The sequence below is a fragment of the Notolepis coatsorum genome (genome assembly GCF_963971535.1).
Source record: "Notolepis coatsorum genome assembly, chromosome: 16".
NCBI lineage: Eukaryota > Metazoa > Chordata > Actinopteri > Aulopiformes > Paralepididae > Notolepis > Notolepis coatsorum.
In genome coordinates, this window is record NC_140180.1 from 24,352,850 (window position 1) to 24,375,613 (window position 22,764).

The 22,764-nt window shown below is 42.7% G+C and overlaps 1 protein-coding gene across 6 annotated transcripts in view; it reads left to right on the forward strand.

Annotated features, from left to right (window-relative positions):
• Positions 1 to 22,764, forward strand: part of LOC311243099 (uncharacterized protein) — an 89,847-nt gene that overhangs the window by 2,125 nt on the left and 64,958 nt on the right. For 5 of the 6 annotated variants that reach the window (XR_014620645.1, XM_084332178.1, XM_084332182.1 and 2 more), the window contains 3 exons: positions 12,744 to 13,016; positions 14,669 to 14,956; positions 16,075 to 16,262. Coding sequence is in view for 5 of the 6 variants with exons in the window: in XM_084332178.1 (XP_084188304.1) it covers positions 12,744 to 13,016; positions 14,669 to 14,956; positions 16,075 to 16,262 (749 nt within the window). In the remaining variant the exon portion in view is untranslated. The remainder of the gene's footprint in view (positions 1 to 12,743; positions 13,017 to 14,668; positions 14,957 to 16,074; positions 16,263 to 22,764) is intronic. The other variant, XM_084332181.1, reaches the window with a different exon arrangement.

The following is a 22,764-nucleotide window of genomic DNA, read 5'->3' on the forward strand; positions in this document are numbered from 1 at the left end:
GTCATACTGGCTCAATTGGCAGAGTCAGCGGGAGGGAAGCCGGTGGGGTGGTATTCTGGTCATTGTAAACAGCGACTCCTACAGGTCGGTCAGGGCGCCTGCACAGCGAGGGAGGGAGATGGCGAGGGTAGTGTGACCTCCCACACGTTACACCTCACCAATGAGAGTCCGCGCTGGCAGGTGAAAAGATGCTGCTGGCTGTCTCCTATGTCTCGGAGGAAGCATCTGATAGACTTCAGGGCTCCCTAGACCGACCGGTGGGGGGCACATGCGAGCAACGACCAGGAAGGGGAGGGGGGAATTGGCATAACGACTAAATTGGGATGGGAGAAAAACACAGAAAATCAGGAGGAGAAAAAGTGGATAAAAAAATAATTATAATAATCATAACTACCTACCTCATACTATAGTCTAGTAGCATGTACAATAGTGCTGTATATACCGTATATACACACACATTTCTATATATTTACTGCATATATACCTGACTGATCTCCTTCTTCCCTACCGCCCCACCCGTTCCCTCCGTTCGTCCTCCACTGCCTCCCTCACTGTCCCGTCATCCAAACTTTAAAATGTTGGTGATCGGGCCTTCTCACGCACTGCACCCCGACTCTGGAACTCCCTCCCTCAGTCCATCAGAGACACCCCCACACTCTCCACCTTCAAATCCCGCCTCAAAATCCACCTGTTCTCCCTAGCCTTCAACCCCCCCACCCGCGTGAATACTTTCGGCAACCAACATGCCCTTCCGCATTGCTCTGATTGGCCAGCGCTCGCCTTCGTGAATAGCAGCTCTACGCACGAGCGTAGAAGATCGCAAGTCAAGTGAAACACTGCAGACCGGGGAGCTCCAGTAGCTCACCGCGTACCTCGGACGCTATTTCGGCGTCGGGGACAACCGTGCGCGTCACGGATCTGGGGTACACGAGTTCGACTCCCGGACTCGCCGTATTTTCTCAGTGTCTTTCCCCCGATCTATACCCCATTCAACCTGTTTCTGTCGGTCATGCTTGACCAGAAAAAGCGATAAACGCTAAAAGAACCAGCTGACTGGTCAAAGTTTAAAAAAAAGAAACACTGCAGACCACTGATTGGTCAGAAGAGACCAATCACTCGTTGGAGCGTCTCCACAAAAACAGAAAGCCGCCATCTTTAAGCTCTCGCATAGGATTTCATTTGCAGCAGGAACAAGTGCAATAAACAAAAAAGGATACAGTCACTGTGTATTCTGCCTCATTTATTGATGAAACAAAACCGACATCAACACAATTTGCCACAGAGCGGAGAGTTTAGTCTCACAAAAAGATCGCTGACTTGTTAAGCTTGTTGTTAGGTTAGGTGCTAATGTTGTGCTAGTGTTTTAGCATGGCTATTGATTGAATTGATTGAAAAGTTTATTAACAGATTGCATAATGGGTACAGTACAGTACAGCTCAATACATACAATTGTTAAGGGGATGCAGACCAGAGAAAGACTTTCGTCTTGTTTACATCAGGGTCCCCCATTTTCAATTCATCATAACATATATGACATACATGACATACAGATAGACAGTACTGCTACATCTATACATTTATGACATATCAGATTTGCAAATACAGTACTGTTTGTGATACAAAAGTGTCCAGAAAAGGAGTGTATATACATTTGGCGTAGAAACTGTACATTGGAGGAGGTTGGATGGGTGGGGTGGGGTTGGGTGGGTTGGGTGAGGGCTGTACATTGGAGGTGGGGGGGGGGGGGGGGGGGGGGGTTGGGTAGGGGACACGCACACATTTTACACTGTACATTGGAATACTGACAAAGCCTTACTTGGTCATTTACTGTACAACTAGGTTAGGACATTTGTAGGGGCCAGTTTCGAATTGCAGTCTCACGTAGGTGTTTTTTGAGAGTGATTTTGAAAGTGGGTAGTGATTCACATTCCTTTACAGCTTTAGGTAGGGCGTTCCACATTGATGTGGCATAATTGCGAAACGTGTTTAGTCCCTTGTTTGAGCCGAATCTGGGTTTTACATGATTTGTGGAGCTCCCTCTGGTGTTGTGATCGTGGTATTCACTGACCTTTGGGAAGTATTTTGACATGTACATGGGTACCTTGGTCGCGTAGTGTATCTTGTAGACCAGGCCCATTGCAAGTTGCTGTACTCTGTCGTCTACTCTAAGCCATCCTAGGTTGTCAAAGTGGGCAGGGGTGAGGTGGGTTCTAGGAGTCAGGTCAAGTAGTAGTCTGACTAGCTTGTTTTGAGATGTTTGTAATTTGTTTTTTAGTGCCTTTGAGGTGCTTTGGTACCATGAGGTGCAAGCATAGTCGTAGTACCCTTGAATGAGTGCTCCTGCTAGAGTCTTCAGGGTATTCTTGTTTACCAGAGAGGAGATCCGGTACAAGAATCGCGTTCGTTGGTTGACTTTTTTTATTACATTGGATGCCATTTTGTCACAGGAAAGATTAGCCTCTAGGATGGAACCAAGGTAGGTAATTTCATCTTTCCTTGTGATAATATTGTCACCCACTGTAACCGAGAAGCCGTCGGTCTTGCTGAGTTTGTTATTTGAACCGAAGAGAATGGACTCTGTTTTGCCCATGTCTAATGATAGTTTGTTGTCGGCGAGCCATATGCAGATTTTGCCTAGTTCTATCGTACATAGCGTGATCAATATACAGTAACTCGCTATTGATTGTTTGTACTAGTAACTAATGGTTAATGCTAGTAGAATAGACACAACGTGAGGTAATCACCATCCATTTTAAACCGGTTATTACCTAATGCTAACGTTAGCAGATAGACGCGAGACTGGTAACGTTACAGTTTGTTAGCCTTAATGCTAACGCTAACGTTAACGTTAGCAGATAGATGCGAGAGCCTAGGTAACGTTAAAGCAATGAGCGGTAACGTTAGCGTTAGCAGAATAGACACAACGAGAGTCTCGTTAATGTTGTTGATTGATTGAAAACTGTGTTTTACTCTGGCTTGCGCCTAGCTCGCGGACATAGCTATGCTGGAGCTCTCAGATGTACACCAGCGGCGCCCGCCTCCCCACAGGGAGACTAGTACGAAATGCGCATAATGCGCATGACCGGCGTAGGGCGCATTAACGCTGGCCAATCAGAGCAATGCGGAAGGGCATGTTGGTTGCCGAAAGTATTCACGCCCCCCACCCATAACCCCCCCCTCCCCCCTCTCCAACCTGTTTGATGTTTGTTACTGTGGCTCTATGTTTCTGTGTATCTCATGCTGCTTTCCCCTGTTTCCCCCGTGGTCTTATGTTCCTTTTTTGTTTCTTTGTTTTACTTGTTTCTCTGCCTATTGTCAGCAACTTCGGGTCCTTGAGAAGCGCTATATAAATAAAATTTATTATTATTATTATTATTATTATTATTATTATTATTATTATTATTATTATTATTATTTATTATTATTATTATTATTATATCCATATCTGGCTGAATATACCTGCATATAATCCTTTTATATACCTACTTATACACCTGCATATAACCCATATAACTCTGTATGATGGCATGTATAATAATGCTCTATATACCGTGTATATATATATTTATTCTTACTGTATATATGTGTAACGGATGGTATTGTGAAGCGCAGTCAAGAAGGGCTGGGGGTGAGTAGCGGTGCTATGGGTTAAACTCTCTCTCACATCCTCAAAAGACAGATAGACATGTTGCGAAGTAGTGGATTCACCTCTTGGTATAGCGGTCTGTGTTGCTGCCTGCGGCGTGGGAGACCGGGGTTTGACTCTCACTCGGGGCATCGAAGTTTGAGGTGACGTTGTCACAACCGTTACAATGGTGCCTATTGACCCGGATGCCTTGGGTGGAGTGAGTTTGAGAGGGTGAGTGTAACGGATGGTATCATGAAGCGCAGTCAAGAAGGGCTGGGGTGAGTAGCGGTGCTATGGGTTGAACTCACTCTCACATCCTCAAAAGACGCATAAACCCATTACTTAGAAGTGAATTCACCTCTTGGTATAGCAGTCTGTGTTGTTGCCGGCAGCGTGGGAGACCGGGGTTCGACTCCCACTCGGGGCATCGTGGGTGGAGTGGAGTGAGTTTGAGAGGGTGAGTGTAACGGATGGTATCGTGAAGCGCAGTCAAGAAGGGCTGGGGTGAGTAGCGGCGGTGCTATGGGTTAAACTCACTCTCACATCCTCAAAAGACAGATAGACACGTTGCGAAGTAGTGGATTCACCTCTTGGTATAGCGGTCTGTGTTGCTGCCTGCGGTGTGGGATACCGGGGTTCGACTCCCACTCGGGGCATCGAAGTTTGAGGTGACGTTGTCACAACCGTTACATATATATATTCTCATCTCTCCATACATACCTGCATATAATCCTTCTAGTTTCAAGTTTCTTTAATAGTTGTCATACAGAAGTACAGAATACTTTTATACAAAATGCTTCTTTCTGTTACGCTCCAGAGACTGTGCTAGACAAAAGATAAGTATGTAATAAAATAGTATAGCATGTAAAAATAGAAGTAAAATAGAAGTCACGTACGTAGACACAGTGTTCAGTATATACATATGTACAATGTTCGATGCAGAATAGAGTAACTGAGTTACCATACAATATACTATGCAATATACTAATATACAATACTATATAGTGCAAAGCAGAAATGGGATGAGGTACAATTTAGGTACAATTACAGTAAGGTGTACTGAGGTATGGGTTGTAGTGCAAATCCTTTACCAATAAATATAAAGTGTGTTCTAAAGTGTGGAGAGTGGGTGCTGCAGTGTGTTGTTTGTTTAAAGTGAGTGTGTGCGTGTGGATGTGTGTGTTGTGAGTGCATTTGATGGTTGTTGCATAGTGTTATTGTTCGTTGAGCAACCTGATGGCCTGGGGATAGAAGCTTCTTCTGAGTCTTTCTGTGCTTGCCATGAGACTCCGGTATCCCTTGCCTGACCGCAACAGTTCAAAGAGGCAGTTGTTTGGGTGGCTCGAGTCCTTAATAATTCTCTTAGCCTTACCCCTGCACCGCTTGTTGTAAATGTTCTGGAGAGTGGGAAGCCCCCCTCCAATTGTGCGTTTGGCTGAACGTGCCACTCTCTGTAGTCTGCTTCGGTCTTGTGCGGTGCTATTCCCAAACCAGGAGGTGATATTGCCAGTCAGGATGCTCTCTATTGTACATGAGTAGAAGTTCTTAAGGATCTTCTGACTGACATGGAACTTCCTTAGGCGCCTGAGGAAGTAGAGGCGTTGTCGTGCCTTCTTCACAACACTGTCAATGTGTGTGGTCCATGTCAAGTCCTCGGATATGTGGGCTCCAAGGTACTTAAAACTGTTCACTCACTCAACCGGTGCCCCGTCGATGCTGAGGGGGCTGTAGTCCCTGACCCCCGACCTCCTAAAGTCCACAATCATCTCCTTTGTTTTGCTGACGTTCAGTGAGAGGCTGTTCTCCTGGCACCATCCCGCCAGGACCTTGAACTCTTCCAGGTAGGCCCTCTCGTCGTTTGCAGAGATCAGGCCCACCACTACTGTGTCGTCAGCAAATTTGATGATTGTGTTGTTTTTCCGCTGAGCCACACAGTCATGTGTGTACAGGGAGTAGAGGAGGGGACTCAGAACACAGCCCTGGGGGGCCCCTATGTTGAGGGTGATGGATGAGGAGGTGCAGTTGCCTGCTCTCACCACCTGGGGTCTGCCCGTCAAGAAGTCTAAGACCCACTTGCAGAGGTCATAGTTCAAGCCCAGGTCCCTGAGCTTGGCTATGAGTTTGGAGGGGACTATGGTATTGAATGCTGAGCTGTATTCGATGAATAGCATTCTCACATAGTTCCCCTGCCTCTTGTCCAGGTGTGATGCTGCTGTGTGCAGCACATGGGCTATGGCGTCCTCTGTGGACCTGTTGGGGCGGTATGCAAATTGCAGGGGGTCCAGGTTGATGGGGAGGGAGGAGCAGATGTAGCCCTTTACTAGCTTCTCAAAGCACTTCATGGCTATGGAGGTGAGAGCTACAGGGCGGTAGTCATTGAGGCAAGCAGGCTTGGATTTTTTAGGTACAGGGATGATAGTGGACTTACATATCATTAGATACTATATCTATATCTATATCTGAACATATCCCTTACCTACTCTTACTAGTTACGCTGCTGCCCAGGTGTCTTTATACCTGTATCACTGTACATATTAATACTACAACTCTGTGTACATCTGATTAGCACTATACTCAGTAGTAGTAATTTCTATACTGTATCTTATGCCCCGTTTAGTCACTACATGACTTGACTTGTTTAAAGAAGACGTGTCCAGCCCATGGGGACATTAACGTGTGTTGTCGGGCCTTACAAATAAATTAGATTTGATTTGATTTACATTGCATATTACTATTGCACATTACTGTTATTTTTTCACTCTGGTTGGATGCCAAACCTCTTTTTGTTGTACTGTGCTGTATAATGACATTTGACATTTTATCTAATCTAATCAAATTTTCAAAATATTTGAATCCAGTGGTAGGCTATTAGTTGGGTCATCTGTGGCACTTCCGTGACCGTGGAGAGCGAAGGTCCGTTTCTCAATGGATTTGTCATCTAGGAGGGTTAATAAAAAAAATTAGCCGGGGTGTATTTTTTTTAAAAGGCGGGGGAAATTTGTGAGAGACCAAAATCCCAAATGGCTGCGGTGGAAATTAACTTTTTAATGGTTTGACCTACAATGATGCACAATACATGGTTTCAGAGCTTACTTTGGTCAAGGAATACATATTTGGTCTTTATATAATGATTCAACCTATTGTTGACCTTCAAATGCAAGATGGCTGACAATTTTGAGCTCCAAAAGAGTTTTTTTTCAAAATCGTCACATAGGCTCTAATGAAAGCTCTGCTCATGATGAGTTGAGTTATGGACAGAGGGGATAGGTGGGTATCTTCCACCATACTCCATCCATCTGTGAAAGTCGGAGACATGAGAACCCCCGTTTGCTTCAGCAGGGTGGGTTATTGGCCCCAGATGAGAGGAGAGAGAGAGTAGGGTAAAACTGCAGTGCCGCAGCCCCATACATAGGAGGGGCCTGTACTGTGCGTTGGGGGCCTGTACTGTGCGGTGCACTACTGCGCATGCGAGAAACAAAGTAACATATAATATAGGACACTAGAAACATAAAGTAACATACAGAACATAAAGTAACATACGGAAAATAGGACCTAATGTCCAAAATATTTTTGTATTAAACTGAATATCAATTGGATTAGGAGTAACCAAATAAAGCATTCAATGCAACCAATTGTCTATAGACTAGAATTTTTATCTTAAACTGAATATCAATTGGATTACCAGCCCTGACTGTTACTCTAAGCTTAACCTCTTCTGGATGAGGGCCTAAACTTAACCCTTAGACTAGATTAGAATTACTTTACTTTGTTTCTCGCATGCGCAGTAGTGCACCGCACAGTACAGGCCCCCAACGCACAGTACAGGCCCCTCCTATGTATGGGGCTGCGGCATTGCAGTTTTATGCTATTGGAGAGGCTTTGCGAGCCTTCAGAATCCTTTGGCAATCTGCGCATGCGTATGGGGAGTAGGTGCTGAAAAAGGGACTATAGCTTGGCTGATTAAGTTCCGATCGATTTGGAATCGGTTGCGCCGTGTTCAGGAGACTCAGGCATATAAAAGTCTATACGATCATGTTTCTAGCACCCACACAGCCGTAGCTACAACCACTTACATCAAGGCTCTCATCCACATTCATTCATTTGCTCCCCCACCATCTCCTCCATGATTTCAGAATCCCGGAAGTGTTGCGGTGGTCTATGATTGTCTTATTATAAGTCTATGCTGCTTTAAAGCGTGCATTGACTATAAACTACATTTACCATAATGCATGTCAATTATGTGACCGCCAAAGTGGCGGCATCCCATGTAGATGGCAATGTAGCCTTACATCAGTGTTTAACTACGGCGATTTCACCATCAAGTCGAATTGAGAATTGAACATCTTCATTAGTGTCGTGATGCCAACATGTCCAGTAAGAGAAAAGTTGATGGAGATGGAAGGCAGTTTCAAGAAAGATGTGAAAGTGAAAACATGTTTGTGCTTCAAGGATAAGAAGAAACGGTATGTCTTTTGTGTTATGATGCGGCGTCTGTCGTCAAAGAGTACAATCTACGTCTGCATTTTGACACCAAACACCAACCGCATGCCAGATTTAGCCTCCAAGAAAAACAACATTGTCCAAGAATTAAAAGGCAGACTGCAATCGCAGCAGAGTATGTTCACAGGAGCTACAGCCAGAAAACATGCAGCAGTGAAAGCTAGCTTTATTGTGGCTGAAGAAATATTGTCTGAACTGTCCGATCCAAACTGGCTGTGTGACTTTGCTGTTGTGTGACATAACGAGCATCTCGCCAAATGTAATCAGAAGCTGCAGGACGCAAACAAGTCTCACCCAAAACCTGACCAATATAGTTGTGAACTGAGACAACCCTTATTTTTGAGTACAGTTACAGTTGTGCGTTCATGCAGAGAAAATGTTTTCTGTAATCAAACTATCTCCCATTAGTTGGATGTATGGCCTCTGCAAGTTTGAGTGCAGCCATTTGTTTTAGTAAAAATGCTACATCTGTCCCACGTGTTCTTACTTAGCAGCTCACAGTGTTGGTTGCACCATAGTTCTGCCCCTCTGAATGAACCTCAGTAAATATGCAAATTAACTGATAGATACACAAAATGTATGTATTTATGTTAACCCTTTAATCGCGTTGACGCTTTTCAGCGTCATTCCCCGCCATGCTTATTCTGCCGATGACGCTGTACAGCGTCATTGATATCAATATTTCAAAAATCTGTGATCGAAATCATATTTCTCCCCCGGAGACATTATATGTACTGGTGAACCCCTGTCGACTCTCGAACGGTTCAAGAGCGCCATCTGGTGGCCGATCGGCAGATCGCCCAGGGCATAAACAGGGAAGTGACGCTGGTGCTCATTTCAATTTGGTCCGATCACTCTGTATAGGTCCCGGGACTCGAGCTCGACACAATGGATATCGATCCGTTGCCAATAACTCAATAAACAACATGATTTGGACGTATATACTATTATACAACCTGGAAATGGATCGGGTATTTCTATATCCCATAATAGAAAAAATTCTGTTCCACGCTCATCTCCCAACGGCGCGAGGAAGCTACGGTGAGTTTCAGCGTTATTTTGTAATGTCTTCTATACTAACTGCTCCAATGATCATATCACCCACACTAGATGAATGATATAACATTGCCCATGGAATTATAAAGACCCCCCGCCCATCCGGTCAACATCAGATGATACGTAGTAACTTCTAGAACCACGTCCAGTTGAAATTTTTTATCTCGCGCCGATTGCTATCAAACTGTATTTCATCATCAATATAATGCATTTGGAGCTATAAATCACGTTCTGGAGAAAGCTGCAGAAAACGATAAAAACATACTTATACTTTAGACCGTATTTTAGTATGAATATGTGAATGAAAAAGTATAACGTTGCTACACCCTGAACAATAGATATAGGAATTTGAATGGGCCATGGTAATGTCAATTTAGCAATAAATTTTTAAAAGTTATAGCCCTGCAAAGAAGGGGAACTTCTCCATGTTAAATAGGGCTGGCGAGGGATGGTAAATTATGAATTTAACCCCGGCGATCAAAGGGTTAATTGAATTGTGTTTTCATTTCAGCTAAATAAGTATGTACATTTTGTTTGGTTTGGTAAACATTGCGCTAGGGGCAGGTATAACCTTGTTCCCAGTGTTATCACCGTGAGATAAAGCCTGGTAAAGAACTACTGTCGAAAGTGTCTATGGGGTAGAATTTCCAGTGTATGTATTTCCCCTGGAAGCTGCCTCCGATTTACGATTTACAAGCGTCTGCTTTGTTCTTTGTTTCTCTGGGGACTATAAACCGATCTGGGCTGACCGGAACCGGTACGCCTGTACTTCCTGTACTTCCATTTAGACAGTTTAGGAGGCATATCTTGTCCAGCCTAGGGCAGGTAAAATAAGAGATTTCTTCTTCCTGTTTCTGTCGGCCATGGGATTTAGTGGATCATATTAAGTGAACTATATGTACTGAAGACACAGTTGGACTGTAACAATTCCATGTATGAATAAATACAAATGTTATGAAAATGAAAAATAGCCTGATCATTGATTGATAGAGTAATATGTGGTTCTTAACCTGATAAATCAAAAGGATTTATGTAAAAATAACATATACATCTATGCAAATGCATATTGCGGTGGAATTATGCTAACAATGACCCAGTTGGAACTGAAAGAATGATTACTTGAATCAAGGATAGAAGCTGATATTAGCTTATCTGTGCAGAATCTCACTTCAGTTTACAATGTGTAGCTGAAAAGAGACTGTTTGAATGCAAAGAGACAGGCAGGATACCGGGGGTGGGGGGGCTGCCCAAAATCAGACATTTCTAAGAAGCTGCGCTTCATATGTTAATAGTGGCATTCAGACATGTAACAAAAAAATGCAAACCTAGAATTTCTAACAGGAAACAAGCTTCCTGTGTTGCAACGGGCAGTTGTATCGTTATGTTTTACGTATAGTGTGGGGGACTGAAAGTAACACCTCTGTGTCTCCTTGCATCTTTACGAAGAAATATAGAATAGAAAAACGTAGGCAATTTCAACAGAAGTGGATTGTAGACATTTTTTAAGCAGGGTTAAAGAGCAAATACAAAAATTTAGATTTTCCTATCACAATATGTCATATTTGTAACTTGGAAGTAATAGAATATAAGTGATAAATACATAAACAGTTATTTAACAATATGTAAAGGAGTAGTTACATTTATTTTACATTACATTTACATTTATACTGTCTTTGGCACTTTGAGGGCAACCAAAATGCTGACGTGGCCCTCTGTGAAAATGAGTTTGACACCCCTGTTTAAAGAGACATTCTAAAATGATACCTCCCTGTTAATTCGGACCCGGTCTACACCTTTGCCTAGATGGAAATTCTTCTCACCTGAGGACAGCTGTGTGCTTTTCCTTAACTATCACTGTACCCACCATAAAAAAAGGTACTTTACTCCTTCACCACTGGACAAGTCCATCCATATGTGGCTGTGTCACATAATCAAACTGTTAATATCTTCTATTAAAACATTACGAATACCATCAAATTGTTAATCTATTCTATTTTTACATAGGTCAGTTGAGAGCTCTTGTCAACTCTCCACATTCATAAAGGTTGAGTGAATTTAATCGAATAATTCTTACCCCAATCAGTAACTACACTGTGGGATTATGGACATGGTTGTTTGACCGTTGAGCATATTGTCCCCTAGTTAATATTCACGACATCTTTAAATCCAAGTGTTTTGATGTTTGGGGAATATTTGATTCTTCTAAAATAAGACGTACGATTATTATGAGTCACCGAAAGCCACTGCGTAAAAAACATCCGAATATCACATCAAGTACCGTATCGATCTGCTGGTATAAATGGGCTAACAAGGCCTGCTGGTATAAATGGGTTAACAAGGCCTGCTGGTATAAATGGGCTAACAAGGACTGCTAATAGACTGCAAATCTGGTATGTCATAAATGTATAGATGTAGCAGTACTGACTATCTGTATGTCATGTATGTCATATATGTCCTGATGAATTGAAAATGGGGGACCCTGATGTAAACTAGACGAAAGTCTTTCTCTGGTCTGCATCCCCTTAACAATTGTGTGTATTGAGCTGTACTGTATTGTACCCATTCTGCAATCTAATACGGCCAATGTGTATTAGTACGGACGACCAGCTAAACTGAAAGCAAATGTGGAGGAGGGCGGCTACGTGGCGTAGTGGGCAAGGCACTCGCCACAAAATGCTGGAGACGCTGGGCTCGTCAGTTCGAGCCCAGCGTCTCCAGCATTTTGTGGCGAGTGCCTTGCCCACTACGCCACGTAGCCGCCCTCCATCTTGCATTTTAAGGTCAACAATAGGTCAAATCATTATATAAACACCAAATATGTATTCCTTGACCAAAATAAGCTCTGAAACCATGTATTGTGCATCATTGTAGCCGGTCAAACCATTAAAAAGTTAATTTCCACGGCAACCATTTTGGATTTGGTCACTCACAAATTTCCTCCGCCTTTTAAAAAAATACACCCCGGCTAAATTTGTTTATTAACCCTCCTAGATGACAAATCCATTGAGAAATGGACCTTTGCTCTCCACGGTCACGGAAGTGCCACAGATGACCCAACTAATATTCTTCCTTTATGCAGACGTGCCCTCAGAATGTGTATGCCCATTTCACAAGTTTTCCTTTGTCCATCTGCAGAGGGTAAACTACAGACTGGTAAACATGAAGCTAACATCATATAGGTTAAAAGAACACGCCAACATTTTGGGAAATTAGCTTATCGTCTTCTCCAGAGAGAGACAAGAAGATAGATAGCTATCTGGCTGCACGTTAGCCTAGCTTAGCACAATGAATGGAAGCGGATAGTGACGGGGTAGCCTAGGCATTGTCCAACTAACACCTCTCCCGAAGGCTACCCATCAGTGTCCGCTTCCATTCATTGTGCTAAGCTAGGCTAACATGCAGCCAGATAGCTTTCTACTGAACGCACAGAGATGAAACTGGTATCTATCTTCTTGTCTCTCTCTGGAGAAGACTGTAAGCTAATTTCCCCAAATGTTGGAGTGTTCCTTTAACATAATTTGTGATTTACTAAGTGTGAATGATGTATGTGGTTGTGCAGGCCTCTGCCGTACAGGACTGGAAGGGATGTCCTACGGGGACAAGTTTTCCTGGTGGTTCCCCCTAATCTCTGCATCCCTGGAGTTCAGCCCTGAGGGCCAAAGACATACACGGGTCATATGGAGACACAATGACACCACGGCTGAGACGGGACGAGGCAGGATGGAGAACAGTCGCTGGGTGATGCGGAAGCTCACCCAGTTTGACCAAGGCTTCTATCAGTTGAAAGACATAAACGGACAGGTGATAGAGTCGAAGAAGATCGAGGTATCAGGTGAGTGTCTATTAAAGCTACAATCCATCTAAAGTGGTTACATTCACTAGTGTTTGACCTCTGGATGGGAAATAAGCTTCTTTGGACTTCCTTAGCCCATTACAACTCGAAATACATAATATACATTTTACTCCACTGTTTGACAGTGATGTAAATACACCTTTTTGTTACAGTATGTATGTACAACTCATGGTCAGCTGTCGGATGTCACATTGGAAATAATACATTTCAGAGTGACAAAACAAAAACACAAGTTCAATAAATCACTATAAACTAGGGCTGAACAACTACCCTGGTGCAGTAGTGCAGTATCCAAATCGCAGGAGGTAATATTTGTAATATTTCTTAAAGGTGAGTTTCAAAATGCCATGCCAAATTCATTATTGTGGCGCTTTCAAGTTTTGTTTTATTTGTCACATAAAGCACATGTACATTACAGTGAGATGCTTGGTTCTGTACATGAGCCCCTTGAGAATGTGTTTCATACAGTACAAAAGTAAAAAGAATAAAGTCCAAACACTATACAACATATACAATATACAAACTAAAGTACAGCCTAAAGTAAGTACAAAATGCAAACAACGAGGTACAAAATGCAAATAAATGTAAAATGCTAAATTTAGGTATGGATGTAGTGCACATCTCTTTGTAATAAATATATCTAAATATATATATATAAAAAATACAAATATGGTGTAGTGTTAAAAAGTGTTTAAAGTGTCTAGATCATATTCTGCAAACTTAGGAAAACATCTTTATTTGGTACAGATCGCCACAAAAATCACACCATGATAATTTAAATATGTTTTTCCAATGAAAATGATAATAACAGAAACATATTGTGAATCATATCGTTCAGCCCTACTATAAACAACGCAGGCACACCCATCATAGATTGGGCAATTGAAGGACAACACTACAGTTTTTTGACAGGTGGGTGAATTTGGTATTAAATTTTGGTGGCACAAAAAGGTGAAGTTACAAAATAGACAATAGCTTGGATTACATTATGCAGCTCGTACAAAAACACGTTGCTTTTGATTGATTGTTTTATATGTTTTATGAAGCAGTGAAACAGAAAGTGCCCTAGCTGTAGTTCCTCAAACTGCTGCAGTCTGAATAGTTCTAATAATATTTATCCCAATTGGAGTCACCACCAAAGTCTCTTCGGTTTTTGTGGTGTGAAATTAAAAGCTTTAGCGTATTTCAAAACCCAAGGAAACTAAAACAGAAGGAAGGGTCACTGTGTAGCTCTTGAATGCACATTGGTGCCAAGTGTGGAAACTTTCAGTTCGCCTGACATTGAGTTGAATGGGATCAGCCATCTCCTCGTTTATGATCCGTCACTTGAACAGGTTATTACCTCGGATGTCAGAATCAAAGGCAATTTGTTGCATTGTTAACTAGCTAATGTTTGATATAATTGGTTGATGTATATTTAAATTTTTAATACAGGCTTCAATAGAACTGGCATCAAGCAGAGCATAGAATGTTGGTCTTCTGCCGTCACAACTCTTCCTTCTTTTATAGTTTCCTTGGTAAAACGGTAACCTAGTTTTTCCTAAGTGAAAATGTTTTGGTTATTTTTGTTTCATCATGCCATTACACGTTTGTCTTTCTAACGCCTCCCTCTCACGTCTTCTGTGTTTCAGAACGCATCTTACATCTGAACATGGTGGCGGGCAGCGATCTCAACATTACGTTTAATCTGGAGCCTTCCTTGAGCAATGTCTACTACTACAATTCGAGGGACGGTCCCATCGATATCGTTATCCGCGGTAGGCTGGATAAATATTCTTTCGATGGCAGGAGTCAGATATGGAAATCTAACACCTGGTTTCAGTTTATGATTCATGAACTTAAAACCACGGATAGTGGCTCGTTTCACCTGAAAGACCCGGATGACAACCCTGTCCTGACAGTATACCTAATCGTGACTGGTGAGTGACAGTCCATCCTCCCTATCATATCTCTACTGTATGTACATTCTGCTCTTGGGGCTGGGAGATTTACCATAATATAGCGAGGTATACCGTCATGGAACCCAAGCCACGTGTGCATGTCACATGCTCTCCCAACACTTTCTCACGATTTGATTTGATTATATCTTTATTTATCTCGAACACAACACGCATACAAATCACTGTAGAGACAAAATGTAAACATAAACAAATTAGTCTGACTTTATCCATAGAAAAACTAACAAGGATGAGTTGGAGAAGGGGCAGAAGGAAGCACAGCTCATCTAGTCCTGCCCCTTTCTTACAATATTGTAACATTTAAAATAAAACTCTCTTAGTACCTAGGAGAGAGAACAAATAAAATAGGCTAATTGTTGATACATGAATATAAGATACAATAAGATATTCCTTTATTGATCCCCTTGGAAAAATGTGGGCAGCATAGCAGCATGGGGGAGGGGTTACAGGTATGGGCAGGGTAATAGTAGAAAGACATAAATATAGGCAATAGAATTATAATGATAATTATAATAATAAATGGTGTAAACAATATAATTAACCCTGAATAAGAATATGAGAGTAAACAGTGTAATCAAAGGTGCAGATGAAGGTCTGTATGGCCCATCAGTTACATTATACATTACAATAAATATGGGCAATAAAGAATTAGAATCTGAATATATACTAATATGAGTGAAGTCAAGTAAACGGTACACACGGGTGTAGTATGCACAAGGTACCCTAACTGGCGTGATATACGGCATCCGTTGTAGTCCGTACAGGTTAGGTGGTAAAGAGTCGGACACACTCGGTGATCAGACATTCCTAGTATTAGTAGTATAATAGTAGTAGTATTTAGTTTAGTTAGTTTAGTTTATTTGACAATTTGACAATAAAATTCATCACAACAAGTCATCCATCCGAAAACTATCAAGGATGGCACAAAAAAGTCAGACTAAATTAAAAAGTCAAATACAACACATTATTAATAAAATATGTACAACATGTCCAGATCTCATACACTAAAACACTAGTAAAATATAACATGTGAGGCAGGAATATTAATCTATAACATAAGTCTCCCCCCTGTTGGACAGATTCTGCCCTGCCGTGGTTTCCCATCGGTGTTGCTGTAGGTATCCCCGTTGTGCTGGTTCTCTGCTGCTGCTGTGTGAGGAGGTGCTGCTGCAAGAAGAGCTCCACCAAGACGGACAGCTCTGGTGCTCAGACCGCAGCAGCCCCGGATCTGCAGTCTCCCGTGTGTCAACTCACGTATAACCATGACGTGAGTCCGTTTGAAATGCAAATGTGCGTGCGGTGCGGGCGTGCGAGCGAGCGAGAGAGAGAATCCAGGATCCAGGAAAAACAAACAAGGTTTCTATGGGGGAGACAGTGACTCAGGAGGTAGAGTGGTAGTCGGAACGTTTCCGGTTCGATTCCCAGGCAGCATTGATTGATTGAACGTTTTATCAACAGATTGCAGAATGGGTACAATACAGTACGGCTCAATACACACAATTGTTAAGGGGGTGCAGACCAGAGAAAGACTTTCGTCTTGTTTACATCAGGGTCCCCCATTTTCAATTCATCAGGACATACCGGTACATGACATACAGATAGACAGTACTGTTACATCTAGACATTTATGACATACCAGATCTACAGTACTGTTTGTGAGTACAAAAAGAGTCTAAAAAGAGAGTATATACATTTGAGGGGGAAGAAACTGTACATGGGAGGAAATTGGGTAGGTGTAGGTGGGGTGGGGGGGGGGGGGAACTGTACATTGGAGGTGGTTGGGTGGGTGGGGTGGGGAGGGGGGGTTTGGTAGGCGGGGTGGGAGGAAACTGTACATTGGAAGGGGTTGGGTTTGGACATTTACAGGGGCCAGTTTAGAATGTTTAGAATTGCAGTCTCCCGTGTGTCTAAGTGTCCTTGAGCAAGACACTTAACCCCTAATTTGAACGCAAAGGCTGGCTATGTGTAAGTCCCACCATAACTAGAGATGCACCAATCCACTTTTTTCAGTTCTGATACTGATACCTGAATTTGGATATCTGCAGATACCGATACTGATACTAGAGCTAGGTTACATGAGGCTGTAATAAACACAGCACTTTTTTATTACACTTTTAGCACCTGGAAAAGCGCTATATAAAATAGATGTATTATTATTATTATTATTATTATTATTATTATTATTATTATTATTATTATTATTATTATTATTAAAAGAGCAAGAAAATATACATAAAAAGCATTACATTGACCAATTGCACAGTGGCTCGGGAGGTAGAGCAGTCGTCTGGTAATCAGGAGGTTCCCGGTTGATAATTGGCGTCACTGTATCAATATAATATTGCCATGCTAAATATTGCGATATATTGCTCTAACAATTTTTTTCCACTACAATATTTTTATAAACAGCAGTTGAACCTTATTAATCAGTTATTCACATTTTAGCTGATGTGTTTAAAATCTGCTACCATACGAACCAACACACATTTGTGATGTCCCATGAAAATGACATTGAATTAATGAATAATATTTTTATAGAGGTATATATCAGGGAGGCTTGTTATAACAACTACGTTCTATGTGTTGGTGTGTATGTGCGTTTGAACATTTGCTCACTCCAATCACATTCAACCCAACATAACGAGACCACAAAGCATGCTGTGTTGGCCCCTTCATACAACAGCATGTTTCAGTAAGACTGCTGGCAAAGCAATTTTGTGTTTATAAGTATTAAAGGTCACATATTATACTCCGTTAACCTCTTCCACCCGACGGGACCGGTCCCAAAATGACATCACGTCATAAATCAAGCTCTCTACACTGTCTGACATAATTATTTCTTTTATTTTTTTTAACATATTCAAGAATAAACATCATAACCATGTCACAACAGCAGTTATAATGTATATTTTCATCAATCCGTTTGTTCACCAATAGGTTAAAGTGTTATTAGTTAGATTTTAGTTTTTTTAAATGTGTTGTTATCGCGGAAATCGGCCATTTTGAATTACCGGCCGTCGGTGACTGTAGTCATTTTGAGTCATTTTGAAAGAGGACATCCCGAGCTTTCAATGAGCGTTGGAATCTTTCAAAACTACACTTCCCAAAGGGTTCTAGTTTTCTGCAAGCAAATGACTTCCTGATTATTATTTAAAATGTTTCTTATTACTCTGGATTATATAGAACAAAACTGAACATTATTGGCATATATTGGAGTGCAGTTAGTTTGTCTCCCCTATTTTGAGCATTTAGCAACCATCCGATTTGAAATCAGTTTCAAAATGGCGGGGCTCTTGCAAGAATAAAAAACCTACTGTACATACATTTCATTTAGTAGATTTCATTATCTGTTCTTCATGCACGCCTGGTGATACTAAATCCAAATTGAACTCCGCCATTTGAAAGAGAAGATTTGGCCCAATCCATAAATGTGAGAATTGGCTATAATAAAGTAATAGTAATTTATAGGCCTGCTATTCTATATTCTATAATAATATTTCAAATTGCATTGGTCCGGATGGGAGAATTCAGTACTGTATCTACAAAACCTTCTGTTTAATCATCTTTATTCACTTCCTTAGATTTTTTGTAGACGTGATCTCAAGAAGGTACTGAACGAGCTCAGTGGCAGTTCTTCATGTCTGGTAATTTTTAGCATGGTGTTATTCACTTTCAAAGATGCAAAGAGAAATCATAATTCATATTCTCCTTTGTTTCATCACAATTTAAGCAAGCCTAGTAATAGACAATATTTCTGACACTGGGAATACATTCACTGAGGTCCATAGATGTCCCTAGATACCAAGAACATGCAAATGGACCTTGTAGAAGTGGAGCAATATTCCATTTAATTAGGTGTGTATTTTAGGCGGAATTTCAGAAAATAGGGCTCCGGGCTTAACTCTTTGGACGCCAGTACATTGTAGGTGGGGGGGGGCGGGGGGGTTGGACACTGTACATTGGAATACTGACAAAGCCATACTTGGTAATTTACTGTACAACAGTATCGAGCACCCTTTGAAACATTATATCTTGGCCTGTGCGGCGATCAAATGTCTCTGGGCACACTTTTCTTTGTTGGGCCTCCGATGCATCTGTTGTGGTGGATTATGTTGGCGACACGATGGACACCGGTACTTGGACTCGCGATCAGACAATTGGAATATTCTTTTTGGGGTACCTCCTACTAGTGAAGGTAAGGATTCAATTATATCAATCCTGCTTTGATCCAACCATGATTTCACCTCGATCGCAACGTGTGTGTGTGTGTGTAACGTTACTCCACAACGTATGCCGTTGGTGACGATCAAAGCATCAAAAAACAACCCCCCCCCCTTTCATGCATTCATGATGAAACATAATACCTATTATAAATATTTGATTTGTAAATAGTAGCGTGTCCAGGCGAGAAACGGCAACGCTTTTAGTGAAATTCACGTTTTGCTGCATATCGTATATTTGCTGCAAACACTGCCACTTATTCCTATCTTTTAGAGCGTTGGCGTGGTAGGAACTAATATGCTCTAGGCCCCCGGCGCTCAAAAAGTTAAGAGGTTAATATAATAATAATAATAATTAATTTTATTTTGTATAGCGCTTCTCAATGACCCGAAGTCGCTGACAGTAGTTAGGAACATAGTAAAAACAAAGAAACAAAAACAAAAGGAACATGAGACCATGGGGGGAACAGGGAAAGACAGCATGAGATAGCACAAAAAGACAGAGCGACAGGAGACAGACATCAATCGGGTTGGAGGGGGGGTGTTATGGGTGGGGGGGGTTGAAGGCAAGGGAGAACAGGTGGGTTTTGAGGCGAGCTTTGAAGGTGGAGGGGTCTATGCTTTAGGGGAGGCGTCTGTGTAGGGGAGGCGTCTATGCTTTACCCAAACGGTTCATGCGTTTTGCGAATCTGATTGGCCACTGACGTTTCTGGTCATGTGACATGTGCGCCCAATCGTGTGACGCGCCCATTTCCGCGTCGACCAGCAGCAAACCCTAACCCTAACCCTAATCGTTCTATCGCCATGCTTTAAGTCTTCTAAGACAAACTCTAACCTTAACCAACTTCTTTTTTTTTATCCACTTTTTCTCCCATTTTCTATTTTTTTCTCCCATCCCAATTTTTTTTCGTATCGTCCAATTCAACCCTCCCCTGTCTTTGAACGCTGTTTCATGCCTCCCACAAGCCGGCTGCAATGTGGACTAAGTCATACATAGCACGAGTCCCCTCCGATACTCGAGGTAACAGCAGTCGCATCTTTCCACCTGCGCGGCTGGATCTTTCAGCGTCAGGGGTCTGGGCTTTGGAGGGGCCCCGCCCCCGTCGCTTCCTGATTCTACTGCGCAGGCGCACCAACCGACCTGTAGGAGTCGCTGTCCACAACGCCCGATCCCCACCCATCAGTTTCCCTCCCCCTAATACTGCCAATGTGTATTAGTGCGGACGACCAGCTAAACTGAAAGCAATGTGGAGCGCTGGGCTCGAACAGGGAGGCTTACCTGTTCGAGCCCAGTCTCCAGTATTCGTGGTGAGCGCCTTGCCCACTGCACCACGTAGCCGCCTAACCTTAACCAACTTTGAAAGAGTGCCTAAGCTTAACCGGGGAAAGAACTTGCCGTCACACGATTGGTGCGACCAGAAACATCAGTGGCCAATCAGAGCGCAAAACAGGAACGCGGAAGCATGCACCGTTTGGGTAAAGCAATGACGCGTAGGGGAGTCTCTGATGGACTGAGGGAGGGAGTTCCAGAGTCGGGGTGCAGTGCGAGAGAAGGCCCGATCACCAACGTTTTTGAGTTTGGATGTCGGGACAGTGAGGGAGGCAGTGGAGGAGGACCGGAGGGAACGGGTGGGGCGGTAGGGAAGAAGGAGATCAGTCAGGTAGGGGGGGGGGGCAGGCTGTGGAGGGCTTTGAAGGTGAGGAGTAGTGTTTTGAAGTTTATGCAGTGTTTGATCGGGAGCCAGTGGAGAGAGTGGAGGACAGGAGTGATGTGTTCACGGGACCGGGTGTTAGTGAGGAGGTGGGCGGCTGAGCTTTGGACCATTTGCAGTTTATGGAGGGAGTGGAAGGTGATGCCAGTGAGGAGGGAGTTGCAATAGTCCAGGCGGGAGGAGATGAAGGCATGTATGAGAGTTAATATAGATCTCTGAGGTCCCCAAAACATGTCTTTGACATTTTCTGCTGAAGTTACTACTCAGATTGTGCATTCTAGCATGCCTCTATACCCCTCTGTTACAGTCCTGAGTCCTGACAGGCAGTTTCCTCCTCTATACCCCTCTGTTACAGTCCTGACAGGCAGTTTCTTCCTCTATACCCCTCTGTTACAGTCCTGACCGGCAGTTTCTGCCTCTATACTCCTCTGTTACAGTCCTGACAGGCAGTTTCTTCCTCTATACCCCTCTGTTACAGTCCTGACAGGCAGTTTCTTCCTCTATACCCCTCTGTTACAGTCCTGACAGGCAGTTTCTTCCTCTATACCCCCTCTGTTACAGTCCTGACAGGCAGTTTCTGCCTCTATACCCCTCTGTTACAGTCCTGACAGGCAGTTTCTGCCTCTATACTCCTCTGTTACAGTCCTGACAGGCAGTTTCTTCCTCTATACCCCTCTGTTACAGTCCTGACAGGCAGTTTCTGCCTCTATACTCCTCTGTTACAGTCCTGACAGGCAGTTTCTTCCTCTATACCCCTCTGTTACAGTCCTGACAGGCAGTTTCTTCCTCTATACCCCCTCTGTTACAGTCCTGACAGGCAGTTTCTTCCTCTATACCCCTCTGTTACAGTCCTGACAGGCAGTTTCTGCCTCTATACCCCTCTGTTACAGTCCTGACAGGCAGTTTCCTCCTCTATACCCCTCTGTTACAGTCCTGACAGGCAGTTTCTGCCTCTATACCCCTCTGTTACAGTCCTGCCTCTGGAGCTTTAAATGCTAATAAGATAGATAGATACTTTATTGATCCCCTTGGGGAAATTCCAGTGACATACACATACAGCTTATCGTCTCATTAACAACATCATATCACAATCATTACATTTTTACAGTAACAAAGTAAACGCAGCACTGCTGGGAATTGTGCATGAACTCCGGCGCGCCTGGCTCACCAAATTCAGATCAAACCTAAGAAGTAAGATCCAGCATTTGCATGCTTTACTTCTCACCTAAAATGTTGTCAGAAGCGTGTTTTCGATAACAGTCTAGTGGAAAAAAACAAGCAAGCTGCCATTTTGTACAAAGCACGTTTTTCACATGCACACGCATGAGTCCAGGACCAGGCATGGTCTATGATCCCCAATTGACATGTGACGGAGAGGCAAATCTGAGTGGCTTGTTGAAGCATGTTTTCACAGTTTGTAGTGTAGTCTTAGTAGGCGTTAATATTGCAAGTGGGTGCCCGGAGTAATTAAGTTCTGTAATAATAATTTCGATTTTGCTGCAGCATACAGGTCGCACTGACTATCGTGTGTGATCCTTGTCATATAGGGTCATTCCCTCTTAGTTGATCAATTGATTAATCGGCCAGTTTGGTCTCAGATTTGTTTTGTAATGCTTGTATCCATGCTGAATGAGCTATATATATACTTATGCATACTGCACCTTATGTGACACTGTGAATACTGTGAATATATATTTCAGTTAGTTAGATAGTAAATTATATTGACCTATTTGTTTACACTGCTTGTGTTGTTTTTACTACCTGTACCCCCCCCCCTTCCCCCATGCTGCTATGATGCCTGAATTTCCCCAAGGGGATCAATAAAGGAATATCTTAT